Below are 21,315 nucleotides of genomic sequence, written 5' to 3'. Positions count from 1 at the left end.
GTTCTTTCCTCAGAGTGTGGTTGGGGTGTGGAATGGACTGCCTGCAATGATAGTGGAGTCAGACACTTTAGGAAAATTTAAGTGGTTATTGGATAGGCACATGGAGCACACCAGGATGATAGGGAGTGGGATAGCTTGATCTTGGTTTCAGATAAAGCTCGGCACAACATCGTGGGCCAAAGGGCCTGTTCTGTGCTGTACTGTTCTATGTTCTATGTATCACAGCTTGGTATGGCTCCTGCTCTACCCAAGACCGCAAGGAACTACAAAAGGTCGTGAATGTCGCCCAATCCATCATGCAAACCAGCCTCCCATCCATTGACTCTGTCTACACTTCCCGCTACCTCGGCAAAGCAGCCAGCATAATTAAGGACCCCACGCACCCCGGACGTTTTCTCTTCCACCTTCTTCCATCGGGAAAAAGATACAAAAGTCATACCAACCGACTCAAGAACAGCTTCTTCTCTGCTGCCATCAGACTTTTGAATGGACCTACCTCGCACTAAGTTGATCTTTCTCTAACCCTAGCTATGACTGTAACACTATATTCTGCACTCTCTCCTTTCCTTCTCTATGAACGGCATGCTTTGTATAGCGCGCAAGAAACAATATTTTTCACTCTATTCTAATACATGTGACAATAATAAATCAAATCAAATCAAATCAAACCAGATGGTGGAATTTGAATTCAATAAAAACTATCTGGAATTAAGAATCTGATGACCATGAAACCATTGTCGATTGTCGGAAAACCCATCTGGTTCATTAATGTCCTTTAAGGAAGGAAATCTACTGTCCTTACCTGGTCTGGCCTAAATGTGCCTCCAGAGCCACAGCAATGTGGTTGACTCTTAACTACCCTCGGGCAACAAGGGATGGGCAATAAATGCTGGCCAGCCAGCAATGCCGACGTCACATGAATTACAGAATCCCTGCAATGCAGGAGGAAGCCATTCGGCCCATCGAGTCTGCACCGAGGCCCTATCCCCATAACCCCACATATTTACCCTGCTAATCTCCCCTGACAGTAAGGGGCATTTTAGCACGGCCAATCAACCTAACCCACACATCTTTGGAGTATGGGAGGAACAAAGCATCGCAGCTGTGAGGGACAGCTCGGTGGATAGGATATTAGGATGTAGATAGGCTGGAAAATTGGGCGGGGATCCTGGATTCAGGATTCAATCCTGGACCGGGGAGCGGTGCGGGCTTGGAGGGCCGAAGGGCCTGTTCCTGTGCTGTATTGTTCTTTGTTCTTGTTGTTGTTCTTGAAACCGGAGCACCTGGAGGATACCCACACAGACACGGGGAGACAGTGACCCGAGGCCAGAATTGAACCTGGATCCCTGATGCTATGAGGCAGCAGTGCTAACCACTGTGCTGCCCTGAATGAATTTTTAAAATGTTAAAGTCACAGTCCCTATAAAAGGAAAGTTGCGCGAATAGGCTGCTGGATCACTTCTTTCTTCATTGCTGGGACATGGGCGTCGCTGGCTAGACTAGTATTTATTGCCCATCCCTAATTGCCACTTGAAAAGGTGGTGGTGAGCTGCCTTCTTGAACCGCTGAAGTCCATGAGATGTAGGTACACCCAAAGTGCTGTTAGGGAGGGAGTTCCAGGATTGTTCCAGGACTCGAGAACAGCTTCTTTCCTGTTACCATCAGACTTTTGAATGAACCTACCTCGCATTAAGTTGATCTTTCTCTACACCCTAGCTAAGACTATAACACTACATTCTGCACGCTCTCCTTTCCTTCTCTATGAATGGTATGCTTTGTCTGTATAGCGCGCAAGAAACAATACTTTTCACTGTATGTTAATACATGTAACAATAATAAATCAAATCAAATCAAATTGTGACCCAGTGACAGTAAAGGAATGGCCGATATATTTCCAAGTCAGTGTGGTCGGTGGTTTGGGGGGTCAGCTCCATGGAGAGCGGGCTCACTGTGCACTCTGGGGCTGGCGGTCATGACTGACACTCGTGCTTCCAGCAGCTGCCCCAGACGTTGCCACCCATGGCCAGGTGGTCCAGCCCCTAATCTTGCTCCATGTCTCACCCATTGCTGCCTCCGGGCAGGCGGGGTTAGCCCCGATGGCTCATCCTGAGGTAAAGCCTCAGCCTCATCCACCAATGGGGGCAGGAAGTTGGCTCAAGCAACCAACAGTGGCAGGCCAGCGGCAGGAAGAGACGCATCCCCCAAATCCCAGAAAGCCAAACAGAATTCACCCTGTTCCTTTGAATCATTTTATTGGAAACTGCGGTGGGAGGGACAGGAATGAAATGGCTGTGTCCCAGTCGCTGCAGGATATCTTTGGCTCACGGTCACTCTTGGGTTTCTTCATATCGGCAGAGTTGCAATTCAAGAATTGAAATCTAAAAGAAAGCTTTGGGCCGCTCTGCCAAGCTCTGCCTGTCTTTTCCCTCATTTCTTTGTTCGGGGTAGAGCAGCCTGGAATAAATAATAGAGCGACAGGCAAGTCCCTGGGGAAAGAGTGAGAAAGGATCAGGACAATTATCAACAAAACTAAAGCATTGCCATAAGTGTTGACAGTGATTACAGTTGGTGGCACAGTGGTTAGCACTGCTGCCTCACAGCGCCAGGGACCCGGGTTTGATTCCCGGCTCGGGTCATTGTCTGTGTGGAGTTTGCACATTCTCCCCGTGTCTGTGTGGGTTTCCTCCGGGTGCTCCGGGTTCTTCCCACACTCCAAAGACGTGCCGGTTAGGCGTTGACCACGTTACATTGCCCCTTAGTGTCAGGGGGACTAGCAGGGTAAATGCATGGAGTTATGGGGAAAGGGCCTGAGTGGGAACGTGGTCAGTGCAGACTCGATGGGCTGAATGGCCTCCTTCTGCACTGCAGGATTCTATGATCCCAACGAGACAGGGAGACGGAGGGTAATCATTGTTGCAAACAGAACTCTCTTATTGAAGAGTTCAATTGTGTTGGGGTTGATTACGTGAGCCTGTTACTGTTGATGCTGACTGTGCTTGATTGATTAAGGCCGGGTGTGGAATCAGAGCAAAGTAAACAAAGTTGTAAAAAGATTCTGAACCCAAGCGTGGAGCAGACATTTGAAAGCACTGTGCATCAAAGAGTCACACATCAAGATGAGTGTCATCTCTACATAGCTCTGCAATATAAAATATACGATTACTGCAAGAGGTCATGGAGTCATTACTGACAACAACACGATTCCTCATGCACTTTGCTCACTGTCAGCAGTGAATAAATCCCAATATTAGTAAAGAGATTTTCATAATGGTTAAAGAAGTTATCCAAAGGACCCCCCACCAAGTGAGAATGTTTCCCGCTCTCCCCCCTCTTCCTGACCATTGTTGGGACATAGCGTCCGACTGCCAGGCAACCCCACCCCAGCAGCGAACCCAGGCCCCAAGCCCAGGGGAAACAGCCACTGATATCCATCTGTTCGAGGATCCTTCCCATCCTCCAATTTAACCTTGAAAAGATTCAAGAAATGCTTGATGAGCTGAATGGCCTCCTTCAGCACTGTAGGATTCTGATTACCAGGGAGATGAAGAAGTGAGGCGAGATAGGTTTGCCATTTATTCAATTTGGGTCTGTGTAACCTGAACGGTGTTCGATTCTGTCAAAGGGGGAAGGGGAGGGGATGGGAGGGGGTCATACAGGAAATTTTCAGTTTTTTTTAACGTTAATTGACTTGAGTTTTTAAACACGGTTCAGACGCAGACATTTCCCCCCAATTAAATATCGATAAGATCTCAGCAAGTGGCCTCAGTCCCCATTGCAAACCCTCCTGCCCCCAACTCCCCCCCCCCGCCCCGCCGAGAGGGATTGGGGAGAACGGGATTGGGGAGCAGGGGATTGGGGGGAGGGGTCGGTGTTTCCACAGTGTTACTTTACCAATGGGTATTCCTCACCTCCCACTGTGATGGCCATGGTGATGCGATAAAACACAGCATCAACTGCCCCTCGCTTCAGATGGACGGGAAGCTCATTGTCCGCCTGAAATCAGACACCAAACAACAAAATCTCTTTATCGTCACTCCCTCTGCAACCCCAAACCAAACCCCTTATTGCAGCTGGAAAAAGCAAAATGACCCAAGTTTGGACACAGCTTTCAACAAATGCAGAATCTCTCCGGTCTCTTCACGGCAGTGCCTGTGTCTGTGTGTGTACGAGTGTGTCTGTGTGTGTGTGTGTGTGTCTGTGTGTGTGCGTGTGTGTCTGTGTGTGTGCGTGTGTGTGTGTGTGTGTCTGTGTCTGTGTGTGTGTGTGTGTGTGTGTGTCTGTGTCTGTGACGTGTCGCTCATTCTGTTGGAATGATCCCTGAGTGGTGGGGTCTGCTCCACTGAGCGTAGCCAATCCCAAGGATATCCAATCCCAGGGCTGTCCAGTCTGGAGCTGAGCCGGGGGTTTGGATGGGACAGAGTTTGTGGGACAGGGATTAGTGCAGCTCCTACTGCACTCAGGGCCTGTGACACCATCCAGGAGAGAGGTAGGCACCTAACCATCCGCGTCCACTCCCTCCATCACCGACGCACAGAGGCAGCCGTGTGTACCAGCTGCAGGATGCACTGCAGCAACTCACCAAGGCTCCTCCGACAGCACCTTCCAAACCCACCACCTTTACCACCTCATCCCTATTTGCCTTGACCCACAAGGAGTGCAATGAAGACACTTTCCTTCTCTCCGAGCCTGTCCTCAGAGCTGTGGGGTTCCTGGATGCCCGGTTCACCCGGAAAGCAGCTTAAACCCGAGCTTTCCACACAGTAAACTGTTTGAAATATTAACCTTCCACCTGGGGGTCAGTCGCTGACTGGCGCTCGCAAGGAATGTCAGCGGAGTGTAACTGGCAGTGCAAGGTGCTCGCTCCGACCTCCCAACACCCAATCCCATTCACACACCTGTGTACAAGGCCAAAAGGGGATTGGGTGGAAGGTAGGAGAGAGAATAAACGGGAAAAGGCTTGGTGGTGAAAGAGTCGGAGAAAGTGGGAATGGGACAAGTGAAGAAATGAAAATGAGTCCAGATGAGGAGCGAATGGCAGGATAGCAGTTACCCAAACACAAACAAAAGTGATCGGAAAGAAATGAGAGAGGAAAGCAGAATGTGGAAAAAAATACAACAAAATTAAACCTGAGGCGTAGGCACACCCACAGTGCTGTTAGGGAGGGAGTTTCAGGATTTTGACCCAGTGACAGTGAAGGAACTATTTCCAAGTCAAGATGGTGAGTGGTTTGGAGAGGCAGCTCCAGGTGGTGGCTCCATGGAGAGCGGACCCACCGTGCCCTCTGGGACTGACGGTCATTACTGATACTCATGCTTCCAGCAGCTGCCACACGGCCAGTGCCCCAGACGCTGCAGCCCGTGCCCATGTGGCCCAGCTCTGTCTCTCACCCTCCTGACGCTGCTGCCTCCCATCTGTCTGCTGCTCTTGTCCTTCCAGGTGGTAGCGGTCGTGGGTTTGGAAGGTGCTGCCTAAGGAGCCTTCGCGAGTTGCTGCAGTGCATCTTGTGGATGGTACACAAGTGGCAGCCACTGTGTGGCAGGGATGGAGGGAGCGGACGTGGAAAGGAGTTGATCTTTGTCCTGGATGATATCCAGGCAGGCGGCGAGTATGCCATCATACTCATAATGGTGGACCTTTGGAGCAGGAGTTGGAACAGGTCCCACAGGAGGGCCCGAGGGCACAGCTGGGCATTCCACGGGGCACGAGCGGTGACATTGAGGGGGAACAGGAACAGAATTGATAAGGTGTTCCTCAGATGAGATGAAAGGTCTCAGACCGGAGTGACCTGGACAAAGATCCAGGTCTCCTCTGGCTACCTCAGTGTTGGGGCTCTCTCACACAGCGCTGGCACATGTCAATACGTCTGTCTCTGATTGGAGAGGGGCTGAAGAAGATGCAGGGATTGTGCTCCAATTATCTCCACAGAATGGCCTCGTTAACAAACTGTCGGCGACTGGCTCCGCCCGAGCGGGGATTTGCGCAACATCCTCCAGTAGGAAGTGTGAAGGAGCTCACTTCCCCCCCCACCCCCCTCACCCCACCATCCCCCACACCCCCCATCCCCACCCCTCCGACCCCCCCATCCCCCACCCCCCTCATTCCTCCCCCACCCCCTCACCCCCCACCCACCCTGAGCCCCCCACCCCCTAACCTCCCTCACTCCCTAACCCCCCCTTGCCCCCCCCCCCCCCCCCCACTCCCCTCCCCCCCTTCCGGGCAGGGTCTGCGAGGGTTCATTATTTGACAGATGCCGTGTTAACCATCATCAAAAGTAACGGTGTTTCTGTCTCAGGGAAGCTCTTTGACACAGTTCCCCTCAGCATGAAGACAGCAGAGGAAAGGGGGGGAAAAAAAGAAAAAAACAGCTTATTAAAAAAATTAAAATCTAGAAACATGTTCCACCAATTCATAGGCCTCTTTCTGGGCCTCCATTTTTAATGTCATGTCACTTTAATTTGCATCTTTAATATGGGACTTAGGACATGAATTATTTTTTCCCAAATTCCCTCTGAATTAGAAATGTTGAGAGTCACCGTTACCTGAAAGATGTTCTGATATTCCGGCACTTTGTTTTTTAGTTGCTTTCTGACTGTTGTGGAGAATGTTCTAGAAGCCAGATTCTGCAGTGCCTGAGGAGGGAAGGAGAAGAGGCAATGTCAACATTCAGCGATATGTGACTGCGATCGTTTCGCTATCCGCTACACAGAGCTTTCTGGAACAGTGGGATCCTGTTTCCATCCCGCCCACTGTCCCAGGGCTTAACCTGACTGTTCACAACTCCGATATCTTACCTGACCCTGAGATGAAAGACAGGAGCGGGGTTGGAGGAGGCCATTCGGCCCATTGAGCCTGCTCCACCATTCATTATGATCATGGCTGATTATCCAATTCAGTTACCTGATCTTGCCTTCCCCTAATATCTTTAGATTCCCTTTTCCCCAAGAGCGAAATAAGAACATAAGAACATAAGAAATAGGAGCAGGAGTAGGCCATCTGGCCCTTCGAGCCTGCCCCACCATTCAACAAGGTCATGGCTGATCTGAAGCGAGGTGCAGAGGGAGGACAATTCGGAGGAGTCGTGTAGCGAGTCACTCTGGGTGGAGCTTAGAAACAGGAAAGGCGCAGTCACTATGTTGGGGGTGTACTACAGGCCCCCCAACAGCCCAAGGGAAGTGGAAGAATGGATATGTCAGGAGATACTGGATAGGTGCAGGAAATATAGGGTTGTTGTAGTGGGAGACTTCAATTTCCCTGGTATAGACTGGAAATCGCTGAGGGCAGGGACTCTGGATGGGGAGGAATTTGTAAAATGTGTACAGGAGGGTTCGTTGGAACAATATGTGGACAGCCCAACTAGAGAGGGGGCTATACTGGACCTGGTGCTGGGGAATGAGCCCGGTCAGGTCTTCAAAGTTTTGGTTGGGGAACATGTGGCAAATAGTGACCACAATTCTGTTAGCTTTAGGATAGTGATGGAAAAGGATGAGTGGTGTCCCAAGGGTAAGGTGTTGGATTGGGGGAAGGCTAACTTTATTGGGATCAGGCAGAAATTGGCAGCTCTTGATTGGGAGAGGCTGTTTGAGGGTAAATCCACATCTGGTATGTGGCAGTCTTTTAAGGAACGGTTGTTAGGGCTACAGGACAAGCATGTGCCTGTAAAAAAGAAGGATAGGAAGGGTAGGATTAGAGAACCGTGGATAACCAGGGAAATTGAGGGACTGGTCAAAAGGAAAAGAGAGGCGTATGTTAGATCCAAGCAGCTAAAAACGGAGGGAGCTCTGGAGGAGTACAATGAAAGTAGGAAAATACTCAAACGGGGAATTAGAAGAGCAAAAAGGGGTCACGGAATGTTCTTGGCAGACAGGATTAAGGAGAATCCCAAGGCATTTTATTCATACGTTAGGAACAAAAGTGTTGTTAGGGAAAAAATCGGACCTCTCAGGGACAAAAGTGGGGACTTATGCTTGGAGCCCAAAGAGGTAGGGGAGATCCTAAATGAATACTTTGCGTCGGTATTCACAAAGGAGAGGGATGTGTTGACTGGGTGTGTCTCGGAGGGGAGTGTTGAACCGTTGGAGAAAATCTCCATTACAAAGGAGGAAGTGTTAGGTTTGTTAGAGAATATAAAGACTGACAAATCCCCAGGGCCTGATGGAATCTATCCAAGGCTGCTCAGGGAGACGAGAGGTGAAATCGTTGGGCCTCTGACGCAAATCTTTGTCTCGTCACTGGACACAGGTGAGGTCCCAGAGGATTGGAGGATAGTGTAAGGGAAATTGTGAAATTGTATGAGTTTAGTATGGAATTCAGATTCACAGGTTTTAGTAAAATGATAAAGTAGATTTAGGTCTTAGTGAAATGATAAAGTAGATTTAGGTGAATAGTGAGATGGATATGTAACCTAAAGTAACTTCGTGTGACCTAATATAATCAAGTGTAGTCGATATGATCAAAGTGGAGGAACTAGAGAAGTAATATAGCAATCACTAATTAAGGAAAGCAGACAACAGTCACTTAAGAAAACAAGGAAGACTGCTCGGTGGTTCAACTTAATAGTGAACCATAAAACCATAAAATCAGCAGAGAGAATGTCCTTTCTAACACTTTCGGCCTAAATCAACAAAACTACGATTATAGTACAAGCAGAAAAGGTCAGATAAAGGTAAGAGCCATAACCACCATGATTTAAGAGACACAGAGATATAACAGGGAACGACTAATTGCCAATACAACAGATAAAGGGTCTAAAGTAAGATGAGAACCAAGGACAGGCAATAAAAGTAAGATAAGAATCTTGAGATAGGGAGCTGAAATGTACATAAAAGACTGTAAGCCCAAGGGCTCTTTGGAGTTTTCCGGACGCTCCCGGCTTTATCTCTTGTGCTGAGAAATAAAGTCTTTTGCTTGAAAGATCGCTGCTCAGACTCTCTGTTTTAAACTGATGTGAACGAATTGTCGTCCTGGGGAACCACGACAAAATTGGCGCTGCTTAGCAGGGTTGGTGAGAGATCGCCCAGAAAAGCATCTGGAAGGAGTGGCGGAGACGGTGGTCCGACCGGAACCGAGAGGTCCCCAGCCGGCCTTCTGTCAACAAGGTAAGCAGACTTGCATGCATGTAAATCCTTGTTGTCAGAAAGGGGTTTTCTCGAGGCCCGGCGCACCCGGCTCTCTGCTGGCCCTGGATCTCCCCAACCCAAAAAGATATCCTGCACAGGTAAAACCAAATTGTGTAAAAATTTTTGAGAGACTGAGTCTGATCTGAAGAGCAGAATTTTTGCATGCAAAAGCGCGCTGCGAATACTGTATTGTCTGTGAATGGGTAAAAAGTGAGACGGGAAAAAGGCCGAAAGCTAAAGTAATGCAATTAGGTTAAGTCGAGCGGTTTGGAGCGGGTTTTTCAGGTCACGACTTGCCCAGAAGAGAGTAAGTGTGGGAAAACCTGCCAGTCCAAACCTACCCAGGACCTCGGGTAAGGGACGTCAACCGAGAGGGAGAGAGATCAGTGAGAGATCGCTCTCTGACCTAATACAGTAGTCAAAAGCACAGGAGTGGATTTTAAGCACAGGAAAGGGGAGTAGCAGCTAGAATAGAGGAAGTAAAAGACCAATTTGAACAAACTGGTCTGAGGTAACAGCGTGGAGAACAGAAATAAGAGGAGAGTCGGAACATAGGTAGGGTAATAACTAACAACTTGGAAAGATTACCCTGACAAAACTGCCTGGTGACAAGATTGAAAATAACTAATCTTTGAATAATAACAAAAACGGAAGCAACACTGGATTGGAAAAAGATTACACACATAATTAACTTAGAGGAGATAAAGAATGAGTGGCCGTATGTAAAATGGGAAAGAGTAGTCGATAGGAATTGGATAGACGAAATAAAATTGGAAACCCTAGAGAAATTAATAAAGGGATCTGACCGATACAGGATTCTTATACACATAGACGAGCAAGTGAAAACCTACTACCCTCTGGCCCGGGAGAGGAAGATGGTGCCGGGACAGGGGACTACGGGGAAGTGGATATCAGGACCCCGGTTAGAATTACAAATAGTGGCAAAAGAAATCCAAAGGAAAGGTAAACAGGGGACTGAGCACGGAAAAACAATACAGCAAGTAATAATCACTGTGATACCTAACTCTGACAGATTAAGTGACAAAAATTGCGACAGTGATCCAAAAAGACGAGTAATGGCGCACCAAGTTAAGACACCAGTGGAGATATTAGGGGATAAGTTCCCAGCCCTTAGGGGAGATATAGAACACGTCTCTAAAAAATGGGCCAAAAGAACAAATAAGAGCAATACACAGTGGCCGGAGGAAGGCACATGGTCCATAGAGAGGTGTGAGGACCAGAAGGGAATGATAAAGAACTATAAGATTAAGGATAAATCGAGCAAAAGAAGGGAAAAGCGAGAAAAGGAGTTAGAGATATTAGCCCTATTCCAACAAGAAGGGAAAGAGAGAAGAGGGGTATGGAGGGGAGGTAGAATGCAGAGGCCAGTACAACTTGAGGAAAAAGCAAAATTGGAAGATCCAAACGTAGCCCCACCCCCATACTTAGAGAAACAGAGCTCCACGGGACTGTACCCAGTTATATCAGGCACAATGAATTTTGAGGGAGAATATGACATAGAACAGATGACGAAGGCGGGAAAGGCACCCACCTGTAAAGTTTCCAGATGTGGATAGGAGAGGGAAAAGGGTATTCCCGGTGATTCTGAAGGGTGGCAGACCGCAGTATATCCCTTGGTCAGGTCAGGATTTGCCTAATTTAATTAATGAATTACCCAATATTTTGGATGGGGCTGGAAGGTGGATTGGACAGTTGGAGGCAGGGATGGTGGGAAAAAGGATGGCACTGGGCGACATCAAAGCTCTCCTGACAAAGGTGCTAGGAATGGACCAAATGGCAGAAGTAATGAGACGTGCTGGCATCCTGACCGCAGCTTATAACCCAGCGGTGGATGGGATACTAATGGACCAGTACCGCCAAGACATCTGGCAGGCACTGCGGGATATGTACCCCAATCGAATGGATGTAAAAACCCTAAAGGGAGAGCCACTGGGTGAGGAGGAGAATGCAGCGGTGTATGTGGAGAATCAATTAAAAAGGTGGAGAAGGGACACGGAGAGGGACATTCTAATAGACCCACTGACCAACTCCATGTTCCGGGCTGCAATCCTAGAGGGCTTGCCAGCCCCAGCTAAGACAAGGCTGGAGGAAGTGGTGGGCTTGGACTCAAAAAATTACCGAGAGTTTGTGGATTATGTTGCCCATGCAGTAGAGAGACATCGCAAAGATGAAAAGAATGCAGACAAACAGCTGAAGGAGGTACAACGTAAACTCCTTCAGGCACAGTTGGAGGAGATTAAAAGCAAGGATAAACTGAAGGCAAAAGAGGATCTCGCACCCAGAAAAATAGCACCAATGATGGTGGAGAAAAAGCCAGAGGAAATACCTGCACTAATCAAAGGGGGGAGCGGAGATGGAGGCCAGCCCGTCATAACCTATAACATTTCTGCCTTCCCACTGTCCATGAACCCAGGAGCCTATGGCCTAAATTATCAAAACCCATACGCCCTGCAAAGTCAGACTGACTGGAATAGAAATGGGAAAGGACAGGGAGGTGGTAGGCCACCCTATCAGAATCAGAGAGGACAGGGACAGGTTAATCATCAGACTCCGAGACAGGGACCACTGCCTGGCCCTTCAGGTGTGTGTTGGGGGTGCGGGGAGGCAGGGCACATAAAAAGGAATTGCCCGCGGAATTTCCCCAGACAGGGAGAAAACCAGCAGCAGACAGGCCAACAACTGATCCAAGGATCGCCAAACAGCATCCCGATGTCTCAAGGGCCGGTAAACCATCAGAATTCCCCATAGGGAGGCCCAGAGAACCCCGAAATGGTAGGACAGTACGTACAGATAACAGAAACTGCAGAGCAGGAACCTATAGTTAACGTTAGAGTAGGAGGGATCGAGGTCCCCATGATGATAGACACCGGCGCCACATGTACGTGCATGCAAACGAAATATGCGGATCACTTACCATTGTCAAACCAGTTTGTAAAAACTGTGGGGTTCTCGGGGAAAGTAACATTAGCTCGAATGACGACGCCGGTGCCTGTTACCATTGGAAATAAGACAACCCATGTACCTATTTTAGTATGTGATAAAACTCCTTTAAATCTATTGGGAAGGGATGCAATCCTAGGTCTAGGACTAAAATTAGAATGCACTGAACAAGGAATTGATTTGATGGGAATGTATCCACTTGAAATACCAGGAAAGGAAGGGGTTAATGTATATTGGTTGGGAGATATAGAGGAACAAGTTAAAAAACAGATATGGGAAGTTTGGGGAAAGCTTATAAACACTTGGGTTCCACAAGCCAAATGGCCAAGAACAGAATTACACAGTACAATGATATTTGATGAAGGGCAGGAACCTGAGATACAGGAGAAATGGGAAAGGGAGGCAGGACGAGAACAGGAAATAAAGTCAGGAAGTATTTTAATCGGACTAGAGGGAGTAGCCCTCACCATTGTTAGGAATGAATGGGTTAACAAATGGTTCTCTGTATCTGGGGCGGAGCCACATGTCACATTGAAAGTGAATCCGGGATACAGATCAAAAGACCTAGGACCAATGGTGTTGAGAGCACAAGATTTAGAATTTGTCCAGACAGACAATGTAGATATTTGGACGTCCAGCAATGGACAAATGACGAAAATAATTTTGGATGTTAAAATGCTTGGGAAACCGAAGCAGATAACAATAGGAGTGCAAATCGAGAAACAGGAACTGGAGTGGAGAGAGAGGTTAGAGCAGGATTTGAACTCTCTCCCGCAGGAGTTGTGGTCCAGACAGGACACGGATGTAGGGAGGGTCAAAAACGCTAATCCAGTTGAAGTCAGATTAAAGGTAGGACGTCAGGGGCCGTTTAGGCCGCAATACCCAATCAAGACAGAAGCAATTGAAGGAATTAGAGGGACAATTAAGGGATTGATAGAAGCAGGGGTATTAAAAGAAACCCGGAGCAGGTGTAATACACCGCTACTACCAGTGAAAAAGGCGGACGGAGAAAAATGGAGATTGGTGCATGATCTAAGGGCAATTAATGAGGTAGTGGAAGATATGCCAGCAGAGGTTCCAAACCCTTATACCTTGATGACAAATATACCACCTGAAAGTAGATGGTTTACTGTAATAGACCTATGTTCGGCATTTTTTAGTGTGCCACTAGCTCAAGAAAGTCAGTATCTCTTTGCATTTACGTACGAGGGGAAACAATACACATACAATAGGATGCCCCAAGGATTTAAACATTCCCCACATGTATTCAATCAGGTGTTGAGAGCAGATTTAGAAGGAATACAGTTGGAAGGAACACTGATACAATATGTGGATGATTTATTATTATGCACAGGAACACAAGAACAGTGCAGGAAGGATAGTTTAAAACTATTGGAAAGACTAGCAGAAGGGGGTCATAAAGTTTCCAGGAAAAAGCTGCAGCTGTGCCAGAAAAAGGTAGAATACCTGGGAAGAGAAATATCAGCAGGACAGAAGGAGATAGCTTCACAGCAAATAGAAGCAGTACTAAAAGTTCCGAAACCACGGACGGTGGGACAAATGATGACATTTTTGGGAATGACAGGATTCAGTTCAGAATGGGTGGAAAGCTATGCCGAAAAAACGCAGGCACTACGAAAGATAATGAAGGAGGCAGGGTGTGACGAATTAAAAGCCAAACTAAAATGGGATAAAGATGCTTCAGACGCATTTGAAAACGTGAAAAGAGAAATGGCACAGGCACCAGCATTGGCCTTACCGACCTATGACAAGCCCTTTGACTTATTTGTGAGTAACAGAGAAGCCGGATTTGCTACAGCAATGTTAATGCAGGAAAATTGCAAGGGTAGACGAAGGCAGGCTGTAGCATATTACAGTACCAAGCTAGACGACGTAGCGATGGGATACCCTCCGTGCTATCAAGGTCTGGCAGCAGCTTGGTGGGCGTACGAAAAGGCAGCCACGGTCACAATGGGATATCCGATAAACATACATGTATACCATAAGGTAGCTGAATTGATTGAGCAAGGAAAATTTGTGCTGACACCTGCTAGGATCCATCATTATCGAATGCTAACCACATTTCCAGATATCACGATTATAAAGTGCAACAGAGTAAATCCAGCTGATTACATGCCATTACCTCATGAAGGAGAAGAACATGAATGCTTAAGAGAAGCAAAAACATTTATGAAACTGAGAAAAGATTTAAGAGCAGAGGGACTAGTGACAAAAGGGAAAAGGATACTGTATGTAGATGGCTCATGTTACAGGGATCACTTAGGAAACCACGCAGGCTATGCCATAGTTGAACAGAAAGGGGAAACACTTGAAGTCATAGAAGCAGAGAAATGTGAACAGCCCTGTTCAGCCCAACTGGCAGAACTTAAAGCATTGACCAGAGCATGTGAGCTAGCAAACGGGGAAGCATTGGAAATTTATACTGATTCGGCCTATGCCCACGGGGTCTGCCATCTGTTCGGGGCAATATGGAAGCAAAGGGGATTTATGAAAAGCGGAGGAGGACCAATACAACACGAAGGTCAAATCAGGGCTTTAATAAGGGCCATGATGGGTCCAAGGGAATTAGCCATAATTAAGTGTCAGGCGCATAAAAGGGGAGCAGACAGCATCACACAGGGAAACACCAAAGCCGACAAGGCAGCTAAAGAAGCGTCAGGATGCATTGAGGCTACGATAGCCCCAGTAGAAATAGCAAGGCCGCACCCAGGGCCAGGTACGGGGGATATCGAACCTCATATCACATTAGAAGATGTAGCACAATTACAGGAGGAAACCTCTGTAGCTGAAAAGACAATGTGGAAAGATAGAGGAGCACTACAGGGACAACAGGACAGGATATGGAGAAATGGGGAGGGATTAGTCATAGCACCCACATCATTACTAACCGTACTAATTAGCGAAGCGCATGGAGTGGACCACTGTGCGAGAGGAGAAGTGGCTAGAAAGATCAAGAAGGAAGGATTCTGGTCACCATACCTGCAAAACTCGATTGACTACATACTAAGTCAGTGTGAGGTGTGTGCTCAGAATAACATCAGGAAGGGCATTACTGCCCCAATAGGGCATATACCCATTCCTGAAGGACCATTTAAACATCTATGCATGGACTATGTGGATATGGGAAAGGTGGTAAGAGGGAAAAGATACATGCTAGTGATTATTGATAGATTCAGCAGATGGATAGAAGCAACGCCATCCAAAGATCAGGGGATCAGGAGGTCCTACGCTAGAATGTTTAGATCAAAGCACAAAAGAATATATACAACAATTAACTGTTATACATAGAACTATATTTGAACAGGAAAAAGCCAAGGAGGAGGAGAATCCGGTAACAGAACATCAGATCAAGCCTGGAGATCGAGTATACATCAGAAAGTTCCGGAGACGTTGGAACGAACCGAGACGAGAAGGACCGTTTGAAGTCACCAAAGTGTCTCCCACGGCGTTGCAAGTAGAAGGCAGTACACTGTGGTATCACTTGAACCATTGTACCAGAACAGTACCAGGGGTAGGGGAGAGAAGGGAAATTGAAGAAGTACACAGAGTGGACAGAAGTGATAGCGAGGAAGAAATAGAAATACACGGGGAGAATCGTGGGGAGGAGGAACAGAGCCAAGGAAGAACAAAAAGAATAGAGGATGATGAAAGTAGTTCTGTGCATGAGCTGGCTGATGATACAAATGCCCAGCCTGAGCCTATTAGTCAAGGTGCCGAGGGAGGTGAGGACAGGGAAGAGGCCCCATTCCCCACCTGGGAGTTGGAAACTATTTCCCTTAGGAACTTCCGTGACCCATAGAAAAGGAGAATGGGATACAGAAGACATAAGGGTGCAAAATCAGGAAGATAGAGTATTAAGACGAATAAAACGTGAACGATTAGTGAGCACAAATACTATTTGGGAAAAAGCGCAGAAAAACAAATGGTGGAAATGGGCTGAGTATACAGGTCAGAGAAACAGTGATGGGAAAGAGTGTGTAGTATGTGCATCAGAGAAACCTAACACCCACGTAACTGATATACCATGGGGATCAGGAGACTGTAGAACCAGGCAACAAAGCTGGAGAAAGGAAAATTGCCGTCCATATACCACATATATACGGTATCATATGATAGGGAATCGGAACTACTCGTATGAGAAGATAGACTGTTCCGGATCCGCATGTGATAACCTTTGTAAAGGTGAGTCGCCGTTGTGTCAATACCACTGCATCCTGTTTGCTGGGGTAAAAAAGGGCATCTACAACTTGACCCACAGATGTCCAAAGTGGCCAAAAACGACAGTAGACGCGGTCCCAAAGGAATGGAGTGTAGAGCCCAACTTACAAATCCAAGATTGCTATTGGAGGGAAAGTAGCACAGGAAGTAGTGTGGGAAATTACACAGGAGAGTGTGAAAGGATTTGGAATATAACCGATGCTCTTTATCTGATCCTCTCAGGAGGGGGATGGGCACCCCCTCCTTATGTGTTAGACTATCAAGAAAATCAACTGGCCGATCTCTGGTGGCTTTGTGGCCCGGAGAAAGGGCTATTGGCAAAATTACCACAGAATTGGAAAGGACTATGTGCTCGAGTTATGCTTGCCCAGAGCACTGTGATACTACCGGTGGAAAAAGAAATTAAATCACAAAAAGTTAAGAGGGCATATACCCCTGACCCTACGGTAAAATTGGACGCAATCGGACAGCCCCGCGGCATCCCGAATGAGTTCAAAGCTAGGAACGAAATAGCTGCAGGGTTTGAATCCCTCTTTGTTTGGATCACACCCAGCAAGAATACTGAGTGGATCAATTACATCTATTATAATCAGCAGAGGTTTATTAATTATACGAATGATGCCCTGGAGGCCTTAGGAGAGCAGTTGGATGCGACCAGCAAAATGGCGTGGCAAAATCGACAGGCGTTAGATTGGCTCCTGGCAGAGAAAGGAGGGGTGTGTGTTATGTTTGGGGATCAGTGCTGCACATTTATCCCTAATAACACTAATCCAGAGGGGTCATTTACACAAGCCATGAATAAGTTAAGAAATCTTAAGAAAGAAGTGAAAGAAAATGCAGGGTTTGGGCATGAGGTATGGAGTTGGCTGGACAGAATATTAGGAAGATGGGGGGCGTGGTTTGCCAAAGCTGGAGCTGTAGCAATAGCAACAATAATCATTCTGGGATTGATATTTTGTTGTTTTTTACCCGCCCTGAGATCCTTCCTTACCAGAATGGCAGTGCGGCAGATGGTGACGCGGGTGATAAGCAGCTCACGCTCGAGAGAAAAAACAGAGGAATGGGAAAATCTTGAGCCGCCCCTGCTGAGTGGATTCACAATGACCTTGGTCGAAGTTGAAACTCGTCACTCTGTAAAATAACTACAATAGTGGAAGATCACCTTGTGGAAACAACAGCACCTTGCTGAAGTCCGCACGAAACCAGGAGAACTTAGTCTGTACACAGGAATCAGTCTTTTTCCCTTCCCTAGACAAGAGTGGGAAGGTTTTTGGCTGATGACTGTCAGGGGCAGGCAATCTGGAGGAGCAACCCAAAAATCAGAACCGGGATAGACAAATTATGATAAAGTTAGAATAGGGACACTGATCCCTGACCAAAATAGTCGGCTCCTCCACATCGCCTGAAAAAGTGATTAAAATGAAATGCAAATGGAATTGAGCGAGGGGATTATTTGAGCTTGGTAATTGGGATGAGGCTAGGGAATAGCCTCAAAGGGGGGACTTGTAAGGGAAATTGTGAAATTGTATGAGTTTAGTATGGAATTCAGATTCACAGGTTTTAGTAAAATGATAAAGTAGATTTAGGTCTTAGTGAAATGATAAAGTAGATTTAGGTGAATAGTGAGATGGATATGTAACCTAAAGTAACTTCGTGTGACCTAATATAATCAAGTGTAGTCGATATGATCAAAGTGGAGGAACTAGAGAAGTAATATAGCAATCACTAATTAAGGAAAGCAGACAACAGTCACTTAAGAAAACAAGGAAGACTGCTCGGTGGTTCAACTTAATAGTGAACCATAAAACCATAAAATCAGCAGAGAGAATGTCCTTTCTAACACTTTCGGCCTAAATCAACAAAACTACGATTATAGTACAAGCAGAAAAGGTCAGATAAAGGTAAGAGCCATAACCACCATGATTTAAGAGACACAGAGATATAACAGGGAACGACTAATTGCCAATACAACAGATAAAGGGTCTAAAGTAAGATGAGAACCAAGGACAGGCAATAAAAGTAAGATAAGAATCTTGAGATAGGGAGCTGAAATGTACATAAAAGACTGTAAGCCCAAGGGCTCTTTGGAGTTTTCCGGACGCTCCCGGCTTTATCTCTTGTGCTGAGAAATAAAGTCTTTTGCTTGAAAGATCGCTGCTCAGACTCTCTGTTTTAAACTGATGTGAACGAATTGTCGTCCTGGGGAACCACGACAATAGCCAATGTGGTCCCGTTATTTAAGAAGGGTAGGAAGGATAACCCGGGTAATTATAGGCCGGTGAGCTTGACGTCCGTGGTGGGGAAGTTGTTGGAGAAGATTCTTAAAGATAGGATGTATGCGCATTTAGAAAGGAATAAACTCATTAACGATAGTCAACATGGTTTTGTGAGAGGGAGGTCATGCCTCACTAACCTGGTGGTGTTTTTTGAAGAAGTGACCAAAATGGTTGACGAAGGAAGGGCCGTGGATGTTGTCTATATGGACTTTAGTAAAGCGTTTGACAAAGTCCCTCATGGTAGGCTAGTGAAAAAGGTTGGATCCCATGGGATAAAGGGGGAGGTGGCTAGATGGGTGGAGAACTGGCTTGGTCATAGAAGACAGAGGGTGGTAGTGGAAGTGTCTTTTTCCGGCTGGAGGCCTGTGACTAGTGGTGTACCGCAGGGCTCTGTATTGGGACCTCTGCTGTTTGTGATTTATATAAATGATCTGGAAGAAGGAGTAACTGGGGTGATCAGTAAGTTTGCGGACGACACAAAACTGGCAGGACTTGCAGATAGTGAGGAATATTGTCAGAGGCTACAGAAGGATATAGATAGGCTGGAAATTTGGGCAAGAAAATGGCAGATGGAGTTCAATCCTGATAAATGCGAAGTGATGCATTTTGGTGGGAATAATGTAGGGAGGAGCTACACGATAAATGGAAGAACCATAAAGGGTGTAGAGACGCAGAGGGACCTGGGTGTGCAAGTCCACAGATCTTTGAAGGTGACGTCACAGGTGGAGAAGGTGGTGAAGAAGGCATATGGCATGCTTGCCTTTATAGGACGGGGCATAGAGTATAAAAGTTGGGGTCTGATGTTGCAGATGTATAGAACGTTGGTTCGGCCGCATTTGGAATACTGCGTCCAGTTCTGGTCGCCACACTACCAGAAGGACGTGGAGGCTTTGGAGAGAGTACAGAGGAGGTTTACCAGGATGTTGCCTGGTATGGAGGGGCTTGGTTATGAGGAGAGATTGGGGAAACTGGGGTTGTTCTCCTTGGAAAGACGGAGGATGAGGGGAGACTTAATAGAGGTGTATAAAATTATGAAAGGCATAGATAGGGTGAACGGTGGGAAGCTTTTCCCCGGGTCGGTGGTGACGTTCACGAGGGGTCATAGGTTCAAGGTGAAGGGGGGGAGGTTTAACACAGATATCAGAAGGACATATTTTACACAGAGGGTCGTGGGGGCCTGGAATGTGTTGCCGGGCAAGGTGGTGGAGGCGGACACACTGGGAACGTTTAAGACTTATCTAGACAGCTATATGAACGGAGTGGGAATGGAGGGATACAAAAGAGTGGTCTAGTTTGGACCAGGGAGCGGCGCGGGCTAATTGTTCCTGGTTTCTCGTTTCAAGGCTTCATTCTATGATCATCTTGCTGGTGCCAGTACAGAGCGAGACTGCGGATAGTTGGGAACCTGTCTCGGGGGCAGGGAATTCATATGGTGTTCGTGGAAGTGGAAATGACTAGGGTTGGGAAGCATTTTCCGATCGGGGCCATTGTGATTTCCTGGACTCGTTTCGATCGCCTCAGGGGGTCGGAGAGGAATTTCCCAGATTTTTTTTTCCCCATATTGGCCCTGGGGTTTTTCACTCTGGGTTTTCGCCTCTCCCTGGAGATCACATGGTCTGGAATGGGGGGGTGGGGGTGAGTTAATAGGTTGTAATGAACAAAGCATCGTAGCTGTGAGGGACAGCTCGGTGGATAGGATATTGGTATGTAGATAGGCTGGAAAATTGGGCGGGGATCCTGGATTCAGGATTCAATCCTGGACCGGGGAGCGGCGCGGGCTTGGAGGGCCGAAGGGCCTGTTCCTGTGCTGTATTGTTCTTTGTTCTTTGTTCTTTGAATCAAGTTCCACTTACCCGCCTGCTCCCCATAACCCCTAATTCCCTTATCGATCAGAAAACTATCTACCCATGATTTAAACATATTCAACGAGGAAGCGTCCACCACTTCAATGGGCAGAGAATTCCAGAGATTCACTACCCTCTGAGAGAAGAAGTTCCCCCTCAACTCTGTTCTGAACCGGCCCCCCCTTATTTTGAGGCTGTGCCCTCTAGTTCTGGTTTCCCTTCTAAGTGGAAAGAATCTCTCCACCTCTACCCTATCCAGCCCCTTCATTATCTTATATGTCTCTATAAGATCACCCCTCATCCTTCTAAACTCCAACGAGTACAGACCCAATCTGTTTAATCTCTCCTCATAAGCTACACCCCTCATCTCCGGTATCAACCTGGTGAACCTTCTCTGCACTCCCTCCAAGGCCAATATATCCTTTCGCAAATAAGGGGACCAAAACTGCACACAGTACTCCAGTTGCGGCCTCACCAGTGCCTTGTACAGTTGCAGCAAGGCCTCCCTGCTTTTATATTCTATCCCCCTCGCGATAAAGGCCAACATTCCATTCGGCTTCTTGATCACCTGCTGCACCTGCAGACTGAATTTTTGCGATTCGTGCACAAGGACCCCCAGGTCCCTCTGCACAGTCGCACGATGTAATTTTTCTCCATTTAAATAATATTCCAATTTACTATTATTTCTTCCAAAGTGGATAACCTCACATTTGCTAACGTTATATTCCATCTGCCAGATCCTCGCCCACTCGCTCAGCCTATCCAAATCTCTCTGCAGACTTTCCGCGTCCTCCACGCAATTCTCTTTCCCACTCACCTTCTATCTAACTCCTTCTTGAAAATATACAATGTTTTGGCCTTAACTGCTTTCTGGGTAG

At 47.1% G+C, this 21,315-nt stretch overlaps 1 protein-coding gene across 1 annotated transcript in view; it reads right to left on the bottom strand.

The window, feature by feature from the left end:
• Nucleotides 1–2,233: 2,233 nt before the first annotated feature.
• The window catches only part of cox7a1 (cytochrome c oxidase subunit 7A1), a 37,216-nt gene continuing 18,134 nt past the window's right edge, over nucleotides 2,234–21,315 (bottom strand). The window contains exons 2-4 of the mRNA XM_078241632.1: nucleotides 6,541–6,630; nucleotides 3,909–3,993; nucleotides 2,234–2,486 (exon numbers count right to left, since the gene is read on the bottom strand). Coding sequence (XP_078097758.1) covers nucleotides 2,428–2,486; nucleotides 3,909–3,993; nucleotides 6,541–6,630 — 234 coding nt within the window. The 3' untranslated portion in view covers nucleotides 2,234–2,427. The remainder of the gene's footprint in view (nucleotides 2,487–3,908; nucleotides 3,994–6,540; nucleotides 6,631–21,315) is intronic.

The sequence above is a fragment of the Mustelus asterias genome, chromosome 24, assembly GCF_964213995.1.
Source record: "Mustelus asterias chromosome 24, sMusAst1.hap1.1, whole genome shotgun sequence".
In the NCBI taxonomy this organism is placed as follows: domain Eukaryota; kingdom Metazoa; phylum Chordata; class Chondrichthyes; order Carcharhiniformes; family Triakidae; genus Mustelus; species Mustelus asterias.
The sequence above is the reverse complement of the archived record's forward strand: the minus strand, read 5'-3'. Positions and strand labels throughout refer to the sequence as shown.